Genomic DNA, 17,461 nt, shown 5'->3' with positions numbered 1-17,461 from the left:
TAATACATTCCTTCAGTGTATGTCAAAACACAGTCTGCGGCCATTTCAGAGGCTTACAGCTCTTCCTACAGCCCTGCAAGATACTCATCCGTGTATGTGTCAGAGCGCATTAGAGGCAGGAGCTGCAGCCTTATTTTCTGTACCGTGGGAGGGGGTGTGTGTGTGTGTGTGTCATCTGCAAAGCCAGATTTAATACAGTATTTTATTGGCATGCAAGATCCCACCCCAGGTCCTCATATACAGAAAAAGCTAAACCATCTTTGAATATAAAAGCCTTACTGAAAACTATTTCAGACCTTACTCAAGGTATCTGGGTTGGTTTTGCTGCCTTCTACAACAGAGGAGAAACTCTGTATGTTTTCAAAGTGCTTTGAAAAGCGGGAGAGGCAGGAGAGTACCCAGCGGTGTTTCATCCACTTGTATCGTCTCAGCAGCCCCACGATAACTGGGATGCAGGTGGTGGGAGCCCACGCTACGATGTCAAATTACAGGGACAAAACCAGAGACCTGATGTAAAGCTCCGTGCACGGTGCTAGGAGAGACAACTCCTCGCAGAGACTTTGTGAGGGGTTGGAGAAGAGGCCAGTGACAGCTACATGGCTCTCGAAAGGGGGCCTGGAAAATAACCGTTATTAATGATAAGCACCGGGGATTTCACAGGCAGCTTGGTGCCAAGCATATTTAGGTGCTTTTGCAAATCCCAGCCAAAGCAATACACCTCACGAAACACCAAGGTACAAAACACAAGCTATAAGAGAAGATGGAATTTAAAATACCTTGACTAGCCTTTAGGATAAAAGAGATTTTCTATCACAAAAAGCTATCAGTCCAAACAGATGCCTCTCCAGAAGATGGGAATACTTCTCACTGACAGCACCCAAAGGTTTGGCAGCATAGCTATTTTTGCATGTGGAAAGATATTTTATTTTTGTGTCTCCATGGCTACAGGAAGACCATATGGCGTGTGCTGACTCAGCACAGCGAGACGAGAACTCCTTCGCGCTTGTGTGTTTCTCAGCATCGTTTTAATTAACGTGCTGGTGTCCAACTCCCTTAGCCTCAGCCCTTCTCTTCTCTTTTGACACTCGCCCAGCCGTGCTGAGCCAGCCTCTCCTGTCACTTCACCACCGGTGCTGCTGGTACAAGCTCTCCCTTCTCCCATTAGCAGTGATGAAACTGTCACTGGCGCATCACTAATGGCAATTTCCTTAGCAATAAGCCAACACCAATGACAAGAAAGCAACAAGCCTGCTCAACCTTTTTAAGACCCCTCAGTCCAACCAGCTCCGCAGACCCCTCTCCTTTCTGTGCCTCAGTCCCAAATGAGAGCCCAGAAAGCATCCTGCCCACCTCTCCTTGCTCTCGTGGGCTGAAAGGAGGCAGTTAAACAGAAACCAGCACGGTTCACAAATTGTGTAAACAGGCTGTTTTCATACCAGTTGCTCAACCTATTACTAATATTTCTCCAGCCACACATTTGTCTCCTTGAAGCCCACGGCAAAATTCCCTACCATTTCAAAGGGTGCAGGATTTTGCATTCCGGGCTGACGGCAAACATTTTTGAGTGCTGCTTTTTAATGGGGCACAGATTTCTGCTGAGGTTTGGCTAGTCTGCACCAGCTGACATGTAACTGTATAAAGGATCAGCCGCAAAAGCAGCCAAAAGCTGCAAAACCAGCCAAAGCAGGAGTAAAATGGTAGAAAACTGTATAAAGGATCTGGCCTGCAGGAACAGCTGCAAGAGCAGCCAAAGCAGGGGTAAAATAGTGAAAAATGGATAGAAACATGGCTCCTTCCCTTCTCCCTCCTTTCTGATCCACAGCTTTGGAGGAAGAAAAACACCTTTGGAAGTGGGACCCCAGCTGTGCCTTCCCAGGAAAACAGAAGGCAATAAACCCACGCAGATACTAGCTTTTTCATTCTCTCTCCATCGAAAGGATCCCTTTTTAGTTCACTTTACCCACAAACCAAACCTGTGACCGGCTCCTCCCGGGTTCCCATGCCGCCTCATCCGTGCCAGGCAAAGCCACCCGTCCCCGGGGCACACATGGGCTGGGGACAACCGAAGGGGATTTCAGCCCATTTCGGCAATCCAGCTGCTTTTCCCCATTTCACCCGCCGGCACTTCCCCTCCGGGCACTTACTCGGGCCTGTTGCACTCTCGTATCGCCGTCTTTATGCCGCCGCCGCAGGTTCTCGAGCAGGTCCCGAAAGGGCTCCACGTCCCCCACGCTCCGTCTATCACCGGCGCCTCTCGCTCTTTGGGCACGCACATCCCAAATCGGCAGTGCTGCGTGCGAAGGAGAGAGGTGGGAAAGGTGGGTTTGCATTGCTTTTGCATTACGAGCTGACCGCCAGCAACCAGCCTGAACGCCAACACCCATGCTTATTTATTTCTCAACCACTCCTCGCAAAACGCAGCAAAGATTTTGCAATCAAATAAAATTGAACTTCTCTACTTTTTGTCTGTCACCCCCATATTTTTTTCCTCTCTGCACCCTTACATGGCATCCGTGGGAGTAATTTACGGGAAGAAGACTGAAGACAACAGCAAGCAATGAATATTCCTTGTTTACTGGTGCCGAACAGCACGGCAAGGCTCGCGGCGCTGGCTTTTCAAAAAGCGCCTTATCTGATTTCCTGGAGAGCAGCGGGAACCGCGCTGTGTCAGAGGAGGAGACAGGCAATGGGGAAAACACCAGGGAAAACTCAAACCTCCCCACAGCTGAACAAAGAGGGAAAAGAAACTTCCAAATCCAAAGGGCAAATAAAATAGAAAAATGAATTCCTCAATCCAAAGTTGTTTTTTTTTTTCACTCAGCCATAACAAGAGGCATGCCAAGGCCTGGCCTACACTTTTGTTTTCCAGCTATAACTCTTGTTTTCTTTTGTTTGGGAAACTGGCTTAAAGTATCTTGGCAAGCCCCCATCCCTCATTTTTATGGTATAAATTGTGTCCCTTTGGGGTACGTTTGCTAGTTCGACTACACAGACTTCTGGAGAGGTGAGATCTAGGGGAGAGTCACCTTCTTCTGGCCCCACCAGAGTGGATGGAAAAGTGTCCCCAAGACCCGCGAGAGCAGGGCTTCCTTCTCACTGAACACTGCTCGCTAAAGCAGATTTAAACCCAGAGACGTGCTCATCTGCTGGCAGCTGCCTAAATCTTTGCAATTATAGGAAGCCCAAACATTGCTGATTGCTCACAGATTAGAAGAGGTTACAGACTTAAAGAAGAAAACATGCAGCGCATCATTAATATACTCCCTTGCAATATTTCTCTGCACCAGATGCTGTTCAGGCAGGAAAACACCTGATGATCTTTATGGGAATGGCATTGAATTTATTGATGTACCACATTTTTCCAGCCCTTTCACTAATAGCGGAACAAGGTTGTGTCAAGACACACCATGAGCTCATCCCCCCTTTTTAGACATCCTTATAAACCACCTTAGAGAAATCTATCTAGGAAAACAGAGCAAAATCAAACTATTGTGGGGGTTGTGCACCCAGCCCATAGGAGACTGGCTCTGCAGCATGTTTATCACCTTTTGCCCACGATGGCCGGCTTGTCACATTGCTTTTCCAATGAAGAAAGCTGACCTCAGGCGCGTTTGCTTATGGGCATGGTTTACAGGACAGCTGAACAACTTGTAGCTTGGGCCCTAAATGTGGTGTTTGCTCAGAGATGAGCATGGTCTCTAGGCTGCAATGTGCCCTAGATTTGCTTTCAGCTGAAGATTTGATTCCCTGGATAGAAACTGGCTGAAAAATATCTGCTACAGTAAAGAACAGGAATAAAATAAGCTGAAATGCCTGTTTCTTTGCTGAAGGACAAACCCTTACGATGCACAACTCCTCCTGGCATTTACAGGGTTGAAAACCTGTAGGATGGGGACCCCTATGCCAGTCCTGTACAGGGACAAAGAAGTCCGACAGCTATCATCAATGTACAAAAATACATGATGCTAGTCCAACAGTGCTGTCCTGGTGAACTTCTCGCAGCGATGTTGATACTCACAGCTAAATATATAACCACGGTCATGCTTGGCACCACTGACCCAGAGAAGACGACCGAATAGCTAACCAGTGAATGTACACACAGCTAACAGACCGTGACGTGACCTATATGTCTCCCATCCAATGGTTGAGAATTAACCAGGAAATCACCTACATCCCTTGATTTTATTAAAAATTGGGGGGTATGAGTTGATGGTAAATCAAAGGGGGGAAAAAAAAGAGCAGCTGTTTTAAATAAGCAGCAACATTATCTTATGGAAACGCAATGGTGTTTCTTGGAACCACACTGTGAATAGTCTGGCTGTGCAACCTTCATGCCTTTTCTATTTTAAAAATAATTTCTATGTTGAGTTACAACAGAAAAACTAAAAAGCCTGCCAGGGTTCTCTTTCCTATGAGCTTACAGATCAGAGAATGAAGAGAATAAAAGAGTTTTTGTCTGGAGCAAATTCAAAATAACTTAGACACACAGTTGAGCAGGAGAGCCATGGCAGGGATGGGAGACGCTACAACAGACTTTCCTTTCCTTTGTCTTGCCACTGGAGTCCCAGATAATTCACCAAATCCAGCTCCCATCCTTGGGCTGACTTTGGCTGAATAGATTAGCAGGGGGCAGACAAGTGCTGTGAAGCTTCATGCATGCATAACATATACGCTACCTGCTGCCATACGGCAGAAGACAGAAATGATCGCTATTCGCCTACTCTTCTTTTATCATTCTTTAAACAACCCTGAAAACCACAAGAGATGGAGGCCCAAGTTTACAACCCTCTTTATTTTCTTTCAGTGATTTACTTCCACCCGACAATGCACTGGTGCTGTGAAACACTGTAAACCATCATGACTGGTGCTCGCCCAGCAAAGGCCAAACTCTGGGCTGGGCTTATTACTTGATTTAGCGATATCAAATTCAGTGTTCTCACATGCAAAATATGCATAAGATAATACTCCCATGTTGTTTTAGCATCCTTGATTTAAGAATAAATTTAGAGCCTGCTTAAATCTATATCCCAGTAGTTTTAGCTAGAATTTTTTTTAGCTATTCAGGCTTCCTCATTTCCAAAGATAACTCCATAAAAAATGGCATGGTATTTTCTCCATCTGCCAACCCGTATATCACAGGCTTTAAACATGCAGACTTGAGGCAAGGCATTAGTCAGCAAGCAGCAGTTTGATGGGGCTCCTGGCCACAGCAGAGTACCAAAATAGTGATTTATTCCAACAAAAAGCACTCCAGACTCGCACCTCAGCACTTTACGAGCCCAAGTAAACACTGAGGAAGAGAGTTTATAATGATCCAAACCTTAAGCTTGAATTAGACCAACACACAGATGCAAGAATTACTCCATAAAGCCTTTTTGTGAGAATACATTCAAATGCTTGAACATAATTGGACTGCATTAGGTTTTCCTAAAGAGCCCATCTGCTCTCAGCTGAGAAGTTCAGGTCACACTTGTCTAATTTGTCTAAACTTGTCAAATTGTCTAAATTTGTGGACTGGAATGTTTTTGCTTACACAGTGTTTATTAAGAGCCATGCAGCTGGACACTGCCTCTCGGCTGACCCGGGGTAACTCTAAGGAGGTGCTAATCTGCTCAATTGCACTTGTTTGCACATCACTCTGGTCACATCCAAGGGTAACAACAGGTTTGTCGGAAAAAACCTGCAGCCCAGATTTTGGGAATTTCAAGAAAATAGTTATTTCTGAGCTTGCAGTGGTGAGCAGACCCCAAGCTCACCAACAGAGAAGTTGAAGACACAAGGTCTCAAGACACAGGTACTCCACAGCTGCCTAAGTTTTATCCTGAGTCTCAAAAATGGGGGGATTTTACACAAAAACATTAAATACTGGTGCACCACTGGCTCCAGGGAGTAGCATAGGAATAGGATTTCCAACCACATCTCTAATGCACATTCTCAACAATAAAAACAAATGTGTTGACTGCTCTATTCCCTAAGAAAGGAAGGCAAATTGATACATTATGTCCATTGTCTTCAAGGAAATCAGTCAAGTGTCATTGAACAATTGACTTTTCAGATACATGCAACGGAAGGTTAATTACTAAGGAGATCCACAGCCTGTATGGAAAATTATATCTAAAATAGCATCCAGATATTTTAATTAAAATACATCTGAAAGACTATGAATTAAAACATTAACTCTTTCTAAAGAAAATTTTAACTGTTGATCATTAACAGCCAGAAAAGCAAATTTTAAGCTATACCTTGTAGAATAATATCACACTTTTTTTAATAGACCCAGATGGAGAATATATTTGTTGAGACAAAAATGATGAAAACAAATTAGCATTTTTTCTTTAAAAGCTTCAGTATCTCAATAAAAGAAAAAGGAAAATCCTCTCAACTATTTTTCTCCAGATCTGGAGAATAAAAACTAAATACTTATTCTAGAAACCACAGTGCTAGCTGGAAACTAACATTGCACATGGAAATTGAAAGTTTCTATGAATTACTGCCAAAAATGTTCCATACAGAAAATGTCAACCAGTTCTATATTTTACTCTGAAGTTGTCGAGATGAGAAGCCAGTTGGCAAGTTTATGTTACACTAAATCACTAATTGCTCGCATCACATAGGAAATCTCTAATAAAAGCCTAGGGAAGCTTTGCAAAAGTTTTGCTCAAGAGTTCACTCAAGGGCATTAATTTAAAAAGATAAGCGCTCCAGAAGGAATACCTGCTTTAAACAACATTATGCCAAGCAATCGATTTTAATCACATTATCTGCGGTAGAGTTGACCCACGCACACCAGGCGTAAGACACACAGAGCTGTTTTGGGCTTCCACCCTTGCGGTCAGAAGCTGTGCTCAATACAACTGGCCATTGGGACAGGATGATTTTGACCAACATGCTTAGCCTGAGCCGTAGGAAACACAGCTACGAGGCACAAACACCAGGTATTACAGACCTTTCCAGGCTCACATTCTGTCCCATCAGCCCAAGGTGTGTGTTGGGTACGACATCCCTTGTGTGCGCCATCGATGTTAATACACCAAAGTCGCCGACACTGCATCTGCTGAAGTTATCAAAAAGATCCAAATGTTAAATAAATATGTGCCACATGCCTTACCAGGTAGATGATCCTTTATGAAATTATCCCCTTCGGATTTATTATTAACTCACAAGCTTGACAGCAATTTGATGGCTTGTGAGCTTCCCATTCATCCAACCCCAGGTCTTATTTTGCTCTGGCAACACCAGGAAAACCAAGGTGTGGAATTTCACTTACCATATACGGGCACACTTGAGATCCGGGTCCAAAAATTAACTCGCATTGTTTGTTGACGTCATAAATCAGCCCCGGGAGCTGCTGAGGCAACGTGTAAGTTCTTGATGAAGGTTCATCAAGCAAACACTCCCCATAACCAGTGCTACAACACAAATGGGAAAAAATGGTGTAAAACAGGAGGCAACGAGACTAGAACCCATTGGTGTTTACCTGAATTAGCCTTAGGGCAGAGGCACACCACATTTGCCGTATTTAGCAAGCACTACAACAGCTACTGCAGACTCGAGCACAGGAGGGTGCGTCACCCATTCACCACCACCCCCGTGCTGTGCTAATGACCATCCACCACAGTGCAGTCCGCTACCCTGGCAAAAGCGTTTCTGAGTGTGCACGACCTGCGTTTAATTGCTGAGCAAGCGCTGGGACGTATTGAGAAAGAAAATCGTTGATGAGCAAAAGAACTGCCTGAGGGACCGAGCTCCTGGATTTGCCAGCACACCATCGTGGCTCTCGTTCCCGTCCCTATCACAACACATGGGAAGGCATCACAGCAAAACGGGTGACCACTGTGCATCAAACTGACCCGCGGGCTCCTGGAGCAGCGTTCCCACCACGGACTAGTGCCAGGGCTTTATCTTGACCTGTGGAGCAGAAAGGCAGATTCAATCTGCCTCCTAAAACATGGCTCCGTATCTGGGCCACCGGGCTTGGAAAACTCACTCTTCAGGTTCGAGGAGAACGCACATTCCTTAAAAGCAATATCCATGGGGGAAGACTTATTGCTCCCCATAGAGAGGCCGGTCCTTGCCAGCTTATCACGAGGCTGAACTGGCAGGCACTGGATGCCAGGGGTGCATTCCTGCTTTACGTAAAGGATGCGTGCACACACAAATCCCTCTGATTTCCCCCAAACGCTGCACACTAGGACTTCAGATTAACTGATGAACCCCATGGGATGCACACACATGTAAAAACAGCCTAACAACATGCATATGCAAGGCCTTACTCCAGAAATTCAGTGATGTATTTCCTACTGCATTTTGACCACATCCAGGGATTGGTGTAGAAGTTCAGTGTTGGTGCCATGACATGCTGTTGATTTTTACCTCCGTCTTCTTTGCACTTATGATTGTCATCATGTGGCATGTTAAATCTAGGAGAAAAACAGCAGCGAAAAGCAGTCAGTTAAGTGGCAAATGTCAAGTATTTGGCACAGCAAGAGCAACAGTGTGAACTAAATGTAAGCAAACCCAAGAATTTTTCCTAGATATGCTACTGGCAGATATTACAGAATAGAAGTATTAACGTGCACGTATTCATAAGTGTCAACAAGCATTGCTCAAACAGGGTTCCTAGAACTTCTCTGCAAAAAGCTACGTAGCACCCCGGTAAGCTCTCCACACCGTGACTGCATGTATTTAGCCAGACAAGTCCTTGAGGGAGCCTGGAGTAAGATGCAATTTCAGCTGCAGTTTCCTTTTCAGCTGACAGTTGCGATCCCGCAGGCAGGCTGGAGTTTGGCCCCCCTTTCATAAAAATGGCAAATTCTTGGGAATTGAGCCAAAGAGCCAAGAGCTGATCTCGGGAAATAAGTTTCTGAAGGAGATGAATGACTTGAGCCCACCGACCACTGGTGCCCAAAGTCCCTCGTGTACATTGGCAGCACCCTACGTTGGCTGCAAAAGGTCTTCTAGTTCAGTTGAATGCCTTGGGCCACGCTGATCCCTCACGCTGTTGCCTAAATAGGGTTGCACCGGGGATAGACTTGGCTCCTATACTTTATGTGGTAGGTTTACAAAATGCCACCAAGCATCAATATCAGCAGAAACCCACGCGAAGTTTGCAGCACATGACATATTGAAGAATGCGGCAAATACACTAACGGAGACAGAACGGCTTAAAGCGCTTTGCTGTTTGAAGTGGAGAAGGGGAAATGACCCGGTGTGATCCTGCGTTCGAAGGCTGGGAAGTTTATATCCCATTAAGATTACCTCCAATGAACCACCTTCTCACTCTGCTCCCTGTAAAAGAGCAAAGAGGTATTTCCCGCTCGGGAGCGCCGCTAACCCCTCCGGCAGCTCTGGGGCAGCATTAGCGAAGGAATTAGCCACAGGTTAGGTGTGGGGAACTCCAAACCTTCGGGGACTTTCTGTCAGGAAATCTCATTTAAACAAATACTACTGTGGTTAAAAATAGACCGTCTCGGCCAGCTCTCCGTGAAGAAAAAGGGAGGCTAAAACAATGAGGGATCTGTTCCCAAGTACTCATCCATCCCACACCTACAGATCTCCACTGCAAACCAGGCGTGAGGTGGTTTGGGACTGAACCAGCTGCCTAAGAGCTGTGGCTGGGGGCTAAAGGACTAAGAGGATTTGTCTCAGTATCACTCTCAAAAAAAGTCAAAATCAGTTAAAAGAAATTTCCACTGGAGGAGGTGCGTCTTGAATGACAGCATCTCTTCTGGGGATGTGCAGCAGCATGAGATGTTCCCTCCTGAAATAGTTCAGGAGGTGGGTCAGGCTCACTTACACATCCCGATCACCCGGGTGAACTCCTCCCTTCACACACCCCTGCCTTCAGTAGCAGCACGCGTGGCGGTGGGACGAGCTGCGGCAGGCTGAGGACCTGCTCTTGGAGAAGACTTCAGTCCCAAAGCCCAGGTGAGACATGCCCGTGCCCCTCGCCCTGGTCCTCCCCGAGGCACCCAGCTCCGGCCAAAATCCTGGCTAGTCCCAGTGGTTTTGGCCAGGACATCATGGCTGCTGGGGCAGATTCTGCTGACGTCTGCATGTAGTTGTGAGAAGATGCAGTAATAAGGGACATTTTATCAGCTCTCCTCCCTTGCTTAGGTGCTGTTTGGGGTACCCTGTCACTCATCCTCCCCAACGTGTGGATCTGCTGGCTTTGCTGCTCTTAGATCAGCTCCGGAGCACCCCACCACCTCCCAGAGTCACACCACAGCTTAATCTTCCTCAGTGGTGCATCTTCCACCCAAGTATATTTATCTCCTCTCAAATAATTAGGCTCAGTAGGTACCAAGTCCCAGCCTGGCTGGCAAGCCCTAGCTAGCATAAATCTCGGGCTATTTAAATGTAAATGTATTTACATAGAACATACACGTGGCCAAGTTCATGTGCTATTGTGAAAGCAGTGCTCAGTCCGTTATCTTCACTAATTGAACAGCTCCTGTATGGGTCACAGACTGTGCCCAGCTCTGCCAGACCTAGGAGAGAACAAAGAAGTTTACAATAAAAAAAAAAGAAACATTGCCCACGGTTCAGCACAGGCAACTAACATTGTCACTACAAAAAAGAGTTATTAAAAGACAAAGAAAAGGTTTTCCTTACCCAAAGTATCACATTTGTCGTGCGCTCTACAAATATCCTGTCTGAAAGTAGAACAGACCTGACACATTAATTTTCAATGCAGCAGTGAGTTAAGGTACAAGCACAATAATAAAAACATCCAAAAGCAGTTCTTGGTCCTCAAACAGACCTGCTCATGCTGGTTTGCCACATTGTCCAGTCAGAGTCTGAACCAACTCCCTACCATAGTCAGAGTTCTTCATCTTAAGTTGAACCCATGGGCAGACCTTGGACGATCCTGAACCTCTCAAAGTCATCTACCGCTATTGGTGGACACATTATCCCAATTCTGCTCAGTTATGCTGCTCCCACAATTGCAAATGTCATTACATCCACATCAAAAACCAAACATTTCCCATAGCTGGATATATTACATGCTCACAGCCTCTGACACACAACCGGCTACAGTTTTCATGCGAATATTCACCATACCTGGTAACGAGCACGGCTGTATCATGTTGAAGGTGACTTCCTTCAGGGTGGTTCTGGGATTGCTGCCATTGGCAAAAGTTTTTTAATGTTGTCTGGGCATTGTAAGATATTGCAGGACCATCCTAACAAGCACAGAAAGCAGGTATTTTAATTATTCATTGAACGCTCACTGCAAATGCCACTGTCAAACAGAAGGTGAAGAAAATCCCTTCCATTACCTGTTCGTTATGTATCACGACCAATTTCACAATAACGATATTAATTAAATTTCCAATGCTTGGGTCTTTGTAGATAGAAGCCACCTATTTCAAAAAGAAATATTCAGAATTATTGCTAACATTCAAGGAAACAAACAATTCAAGACAACACACGTGTGTTTTCCATTTTGCAACTGCTTTTCTCCTAGGCTGCTCTTCTGAGCCACTCGGTGCTCTGATGCTACTTGGAGAGACCTCCTGCCAGAAGCACAATTTTAGAATGAAACAAACCCGCTGGTATCGCAGAAGCCCAATATTTCCTGTTGCTTTAGCACACATTTCACCAAATTACAGGATCATTCTGCTCTGAGATACGATGACCACCAACCAAGACTGTCAAAAGCAACTTACTCTCTCAAGTGCCTCATTTTGACATGGACAGTTTTAGACCACATATTCACTGCGCTTCTGCCCTCAAATGGGATGAAAATCCCTCCAGTGACACAACTACGCTGGATACTCACTTCCAGTCACTCTGCATCTACGGAGCTGCCTGTTTGGGGACTGGACTACTGCATCCTAGTACCAGCAGCTACTAAAATGCTTGTCCTCAGCCTGGAAAGCCAACCCTAGCACTATGCTAAGGATCAAGGTGACCACAGGCTCCTTCTCCTTGCCACAGCAAGGGAAGTCAGGCAACTGCGTAACCTACTAGCGTGAGTCCCTTGAAAGGCACAGTCCCCAAAGTACCTTTTTAATTCAGCTGCTGTTGCACATGGGCTTAAATAAAAAGAAGAGTACAGCATATGGACTAAGGGGCCGGTGACATTTCTCATGTTGTCTGGGATTCAGAAAGCTGGAAGGGAGAGGTGTGGGAACCTGGGAAGGAAAGAAGACTCCAACCAGTCCTCCCCAGCCAAATTTCACCAAGCTTTAATCTAATCCCAGCATTATCTCCATGCCCGGCTGAGGCAACCTGATGGTATTGCATATGAACGCAGCAGAAAGGGTGCTCTGAGACCACTAGGCAATGATCCGTGGGTGAATGTACTACCCCTAGTTGAATACTCACTATTGACATTAACGTTAAGACATAGTGCTGTAGATTAGCTCCGTGGTAGGCGACCATCCTGCTGTCAGCCACCACCATCACTTCCACAAACCGAGGGTAGGAGAGAAACCGCTTTGTTCGTTTGTGGCTCTTCTTTTCACTGACGTTCCCAGTCTTGTTGCTATCCGCAGAAAACGAATTCACTTCCAGGCTGTGTTTCAACATTTCCACGTCGGATAATAAGCTGCTTTCTGCCCACTGCCTTCTCCAGTGTTTCCGCTTGTTCTTTTTGTGACTGTGTTCATGATCTATGATTAAAAAGCAGGCAAAAACATAAAGTACGTTCTGGAGTGAATAAAGTTAATACTACATGCGTGATATGTCTAAACACCTATTTACTTCAATGAAGCGTTAGCAGGCTTGTTCCAAACAGCTAACCAAAACACAAGCGCTCTGTGGAAACCCACCATGCAATCCAACATCTAAGGCTTTTCTTAATTTTTAGAGTCATCTTACGGAAGCCAACAGCTCTTAAAGGCAAATGCTCACAAAAAGGCTTTCCTGCACCAGAGCCACCTCCTTGCCCGCGCAGGAGGGCTGGAGCCTGGGCTGCAGTTCAGTTGAACGCGACACGAGCCCCGTGATGGTAATTAGCCACCGCAACGGCAGCGTGAGGATTCTGGGCACGTCCAAGGTGGCCAGGAAACCACAGGAAACAAAGGTCCAAATCCTGTATTTCTAACTCAGGCATGAAGGACGGCAGGATTTGGCCTTCATAGCGAAGCAATTATATATGATTTATTTCTGTCTCTAACAATAACACGGCTGGGCTTCAATTCCCCCCCTCCCTTTATTATTCTGTGCTACGGGAATGGTAAAGGTCATCTAATAGCACAGCTGCCACTGGCTAAAGAATAGAATTCAGGAAGTTTCACATATACTGCTTTTGATATTCAATTAGGCTAAACATAAAAGCAGCCTGAAAATATACTCCATGCTGATACAAAGACGACAAAGTGAAGAGGGAGAACAGGCAAATAAAACATATGGAAAGTGTACAATTAAGATTTACCATCTGATTAGTATGTAATTATAGCATTATTTAAATGTAAGAGCAAAATCAGTCTTATTTGATGCCACTTAATTTTTAATCAGTTTATCATAGGAAGTAGCTAATTGAATGTGATTCATCCATGAGAGACTGTTCGCTTCTGCATTTAATATAAAGCCAGATCTGAACTACTCATCTAAGACTCCAGGCTACAACCCTCACGTTCTTTGTAGCTTTAGTTTAATTTCGTCATGGTGGTGAAAAATATCACATTTCCTTATCTGACCCACTGAGTAGGTTAGAGGAAGCATAATATTAGGGAACAAAGGAATATTCAATGCTCAAACAAGATTGAAACGATAGGAAACTTCTTGGCTATTTTTCCTGTGTAGCTTCCTTTTAGGATATTTTGTAATAATTTCCAAAAAAAGAAAAATAAAATACATTCTCTAATATCAAGGCAGGCAAAGGGGGGTCAGCCAGCTTCTACCTTTCTGAAAAATACTATCCTTTTGCCCTATATGTAAATAGGCAATAGAGTATTTAAGAGTTAAATCCTGTTTACTCTGCACTACCTAAGTCCTGCGAATTCCCCTTTCTCAATATAGTCCAGACCACCTTAATACAGCAGAGAGCCCGCAGTTATTTGAGTAAGAATTCAAGAAAGCCAATGGCATTCGTGGCTATAATTGGATTGCCCTAGTTCCTCTGCACTAATCAATGCCCTTGTGTTGGCAAGGTTGTGCTCTCATGCTGGCACGGCTTCGTGGGCAACCGTGACATTATCCCGACTCGTTCAGTGCCAATCAGCATGGGAAGCCAACTATGCATACAAATAACTTAAAGGTGAGAAGACAACCAGACGGAGGAGAAAGTGCTAACCTCAGCCCTTCAGCCAGTTCCCCTCCTCTCTGCACCCTCAGCCAGTTGCTTACATTTCCCTTTTAAATAACTAACTTCCAAAAGAAGCAGGTGCTCAAGGAAAAATGTGTTAAGGATGGGGAGATGCTCAACAGGGCTTGAGCGAGGCTGAAGGCAAGGCTGCGGTGCGAAGGCAGAGCTCTGCACCATCTGCCACCGCGGCTCTGCAGAGCCCCAAATGGGACCATGGGGCTCAGGCGCCTTCTCCTCCGGCCAGTCTGGCAGAGGGAGGTTAGATGGCAAAAGAAGAGGGAAATGCAAAGGATTCTTTGAAGAGACACATGTTATACAGGAGGTTTTTAAAAGAAATTAACTGATATTCAGCAGGCTTGCACTGAAATCCTGCAGCTAGTGTTGTCAGACACTCGAAAAAAAAAGAACCCCACCCAAAAACCAGAGAGGTCCACACGAAATGCCAGGTCTGGTTCCGAGAGCCCCGACCTGATCAACCCCGCAGGAGAACCAGAGCCCAACACAGCCAGGTACACCCAGCACAGAGGAAAAACTACCTTTCTTTCTGTTGCAGAGATCCGGCACAGTGTCATAGAATCATTTAGGTTGGAAAAGGCCCTTAAGGTCATCGAGTCCAATTGTTAACCTAACACTGCCAAGGGTCGGCACAATATCAGTGTACTTCCCCCATCCAGCACACAAATCAAGTCAGCCACATCATCCCTTTAAAAAACAACTTTTTTTTTTTCCAGGTATGAAGTTACTCCAACACCTACAGCACACTATTTGGACAAGTCACGTATAGTATGTTTGCCAGCCTAGTTACTGTAAAACCAAGCACAAATGAGTGGGGATCCATTGCATGGAAAGCCACTCCTGGACTTTGATAGCAGTGAACTGTTATCTTCACCCATCTTTCTTGCATATAACTACACTCAGAGATGGTGCACATTCACCTGTAAAAAATTAAACACTGATGGCAGTGCACTGCTCTCAACCCATCCATAAAAACCCCTTCAGCATTAATGGGAGTTGCATACAGGCACTGCTAGTACTCCATGTCCCTGATGCTGTTGATATCTTGCCCCATTACGATGGCCACAACAGAAATGCTCTTATTGAATGGTGCAGCATACTGCCGCTTAATCAAGCAGAAGTGAAAATCTCTCATATTACACAACAAAACTGCAGTTTTACAGTGACAGCTTCCTACTGCCACACACAACACCAAAAAAGGGTGTAATATTTTTCCACCTGGTTTTGCCTTTTTTTTTCCCCTATTGTGTTAATATACTAGCAGAAATCAGGAAGGAAAACGGTTTGCTTGGCAAGCTCTCAACCTCTACAAATGACCTGAAAAACATCTACCTACACATGGCAGTAATTGGATGGGTTTAAGCAACAGAACATTTTCTTTAATTTGCAGAAAACCCAAACCCCAATGAGTAGACAAACACTTTAAAATCAAGTAAAGTACAGATCAATAATTCAAGTATTAGGCAAGCCCGTGCACTTATTCAACAGTTAATATTCATTAAAGAGGCGGCTAAAAGGCTGCTGGAATAATGTCCAATTTTACTGCTTGCTTTACTAAGACTATGGTGTTTGCACCATGTTTAGACAGACCTGGAAGTGTATGTTCTTTTTTTTTTTTCCCCCCGTTTGGTTTCTTCTTTGTTACATGGGACTTAAAAAAGAGATCCTATCCTGTGACAGGGATATTCCTTCCTGATGGCATCTTCCCACCCGTGCCATTTATTTTTGCTTGCGCAAGAAGCCTCAGCCTAGAACCCATTGAGCTGATTTATGGATGATTCCTGCTGATTAATGGACTTTGGATCTATCCAAAGGGAGAGGGCAGGGGAGACTTAGGCCCTACTCAAGTACTTTGCCTGCATGAAAGGGTGACAAGGCAGAGCCAGGGACTGCTTTTGAAATAGTAGCTATTGTTATGCTAAACCCCAAAATTAAAAGAAAGAGCGATCGCTTATCCCAACAGTTCTAATCCTTTCCATTTCTACATTAACTTGTCCTTGGAATAGAAAGCAATTTGCACAATTAAATAAGACATGTGACAATGCAAGCAATTCCAGTTCAGCTCCAAGTTCACGAGAGCTGCACATAGCAGGGGGGAGAATAAAAAAAAACCCAGACAGACGTAAAAGAGAGAGCAAGAAAGAGAAGGGGAAAAAAAATATCTATTTCTCAAGCTAATGACATTAACAGCTTCTCCCCGCTAGAAAAGGAGCATGGTCCTTTCAAACCAACTCACTATCGTACCTTTTCTGAATGTGTGACCTAGGATTTTTAACACAAAGTTTGCTGCTCAGCAATTGGCCCATAACACTCCTAGACCTGCTCTGATCCGGCTGCACAGATGATAAAACTATCATTTGGAAGTTAATTATTTATTGCACACCTCCGTAAAGCAGATCAAAATTCAGCCGAGCTCCCTCCAGGCAGTCAGTCGGCGTGCGACCTGCCTCCCTCGGCTCAAGCAGGAGCCGCAGCAGCAAACCCTGCCCAAATGGTTGGGTACAAGCTCCGGCTACAGTTGGTTGGCCTGAATTTGCTGCCTGTAGCTGGTACAACGGCAGCCGCTGAAGTGACTGCCATCACTTGGAAAGGAGAGGCAAGAGGCAAAATGGATTTTCTTCATGCAGAGGTCAGACTGGCTGAAATCAAACTGTATTTTTAGGCTCTTCTTGCCAGGAAATGGGATGGAAACTGGCTCCTCTTTAGGACCCAAACAGGTCCTAAGTTAGACCAAAGGATTTTTCTAGCCCTGGGTCTGTTTTAATTCTGTATCGATAGGTTTTATGTCTCTATCTATCTTTCAATATATCTACAGATATATCTCAGACGAATTTGCACAAGGCCAAATTCTTACCTCTGTTACTGTGGGTGTGCTGTTGTGGCCAGCAAAACCCAGAGCTGAACACCCCTTCGCCACCAGCAGCTTCTCGCCCTGCTCGGACGCCAGCCAGGGACGGTAAAATAACAGGGGAGCAGCAACTGCCTTGCTCTGTACCACACTGAGATGACCAGTCCTATGAGCAGGAGTAATCCTGCCTTCCCTCTGGATAGCGCCTTGACTGTGCAATCGGAGCTGCTGCTATAGCTAGAAAGGGAAAATAGGCTTTATTGATAGAGGAGAGAGAGAGCAATGACCTATTTGGAAGGGAAATGAGGGATCTGGGCCAGCCAGGATCCAAAGAGAAAGAT

General features: G+C 45.1%; 1 protein-coding gene across 6 annotated transcripts in view; it reads right to left on the bottom strand.

Moving 5' to 3' along the window:
* The window catches only part of ADAMTS9 (ADAM metallopeptidase with thrombospondin type 1 motif 9), an 86,885-nt gene that overhangs the window by 58,928 nt on the left and 10,496 nt on the right, over positions 1 to 17,461 (bottom strand). For all 6 annotated transcript variants that reach the window (XR_011329656.1, XM_069811939.1, XM_069811940.1 and 3 more), the window contains 9 exons: positions 12,334 to 12,620; positions 11,283 to 11,366; positions 11,065 to 11,186; positions 10,615 to 10,655; positions 10,385 to 10,490; positions 8,274 to 8,420; positions 7,268 to 7,409; positions 6,947 to 7,054; positions 2,145 to 2,290 (listed from right to left, as the gene is read on the bottom strand). Coding sequence is in view for 5 of the 6 variants with exons in the window: in XM_069811939.1 (XP_069668040.1) it covers positions 2,145 to 2,290; positions 6,947 to 7,054; positions 7,268 to 7,409; positions 8,274 to 8,420; positions 10,385 to 10,490; positions 10,615 to 10,655; positions 11,065 to 11,186; positions 11,283 to 11,366; positions 12,334 to 12,620 (1,183 nt within the window). In the remaining variant the exon portion in view is untranslated. The remainder of the gene's footprint in view (positions 1 to 2,144; positions 2,291 to 6,946; positions 7,055 to 7,267; positions 7,410 to 8,273; positions 8,421 to 10,384; positions 10,491 to 10,614; positions 10,656 to 11,064; positions 11,187 to 11,282; positions 11,367 to 12,333; positions 12,621 to 17,461) is intronic.

Source organism: Haliaeetus albicilla, chromosome 24 (genome assembly GCF_947461875.1).
Source record: "Haliaeetus albicilla chromosome 24, bHalAlb1.1, whole genome shotgun sequence".
NCBI classification, from domain to species: Eukaryota; Metazoa; Chordata; class Aves; order Accipitriformes; family Accipitridae; genus Haliaeetus; species Haliaeetus albicilla.
This window is presented reverse-complemented; position numbering and strand designations above follow the sequence as displayed.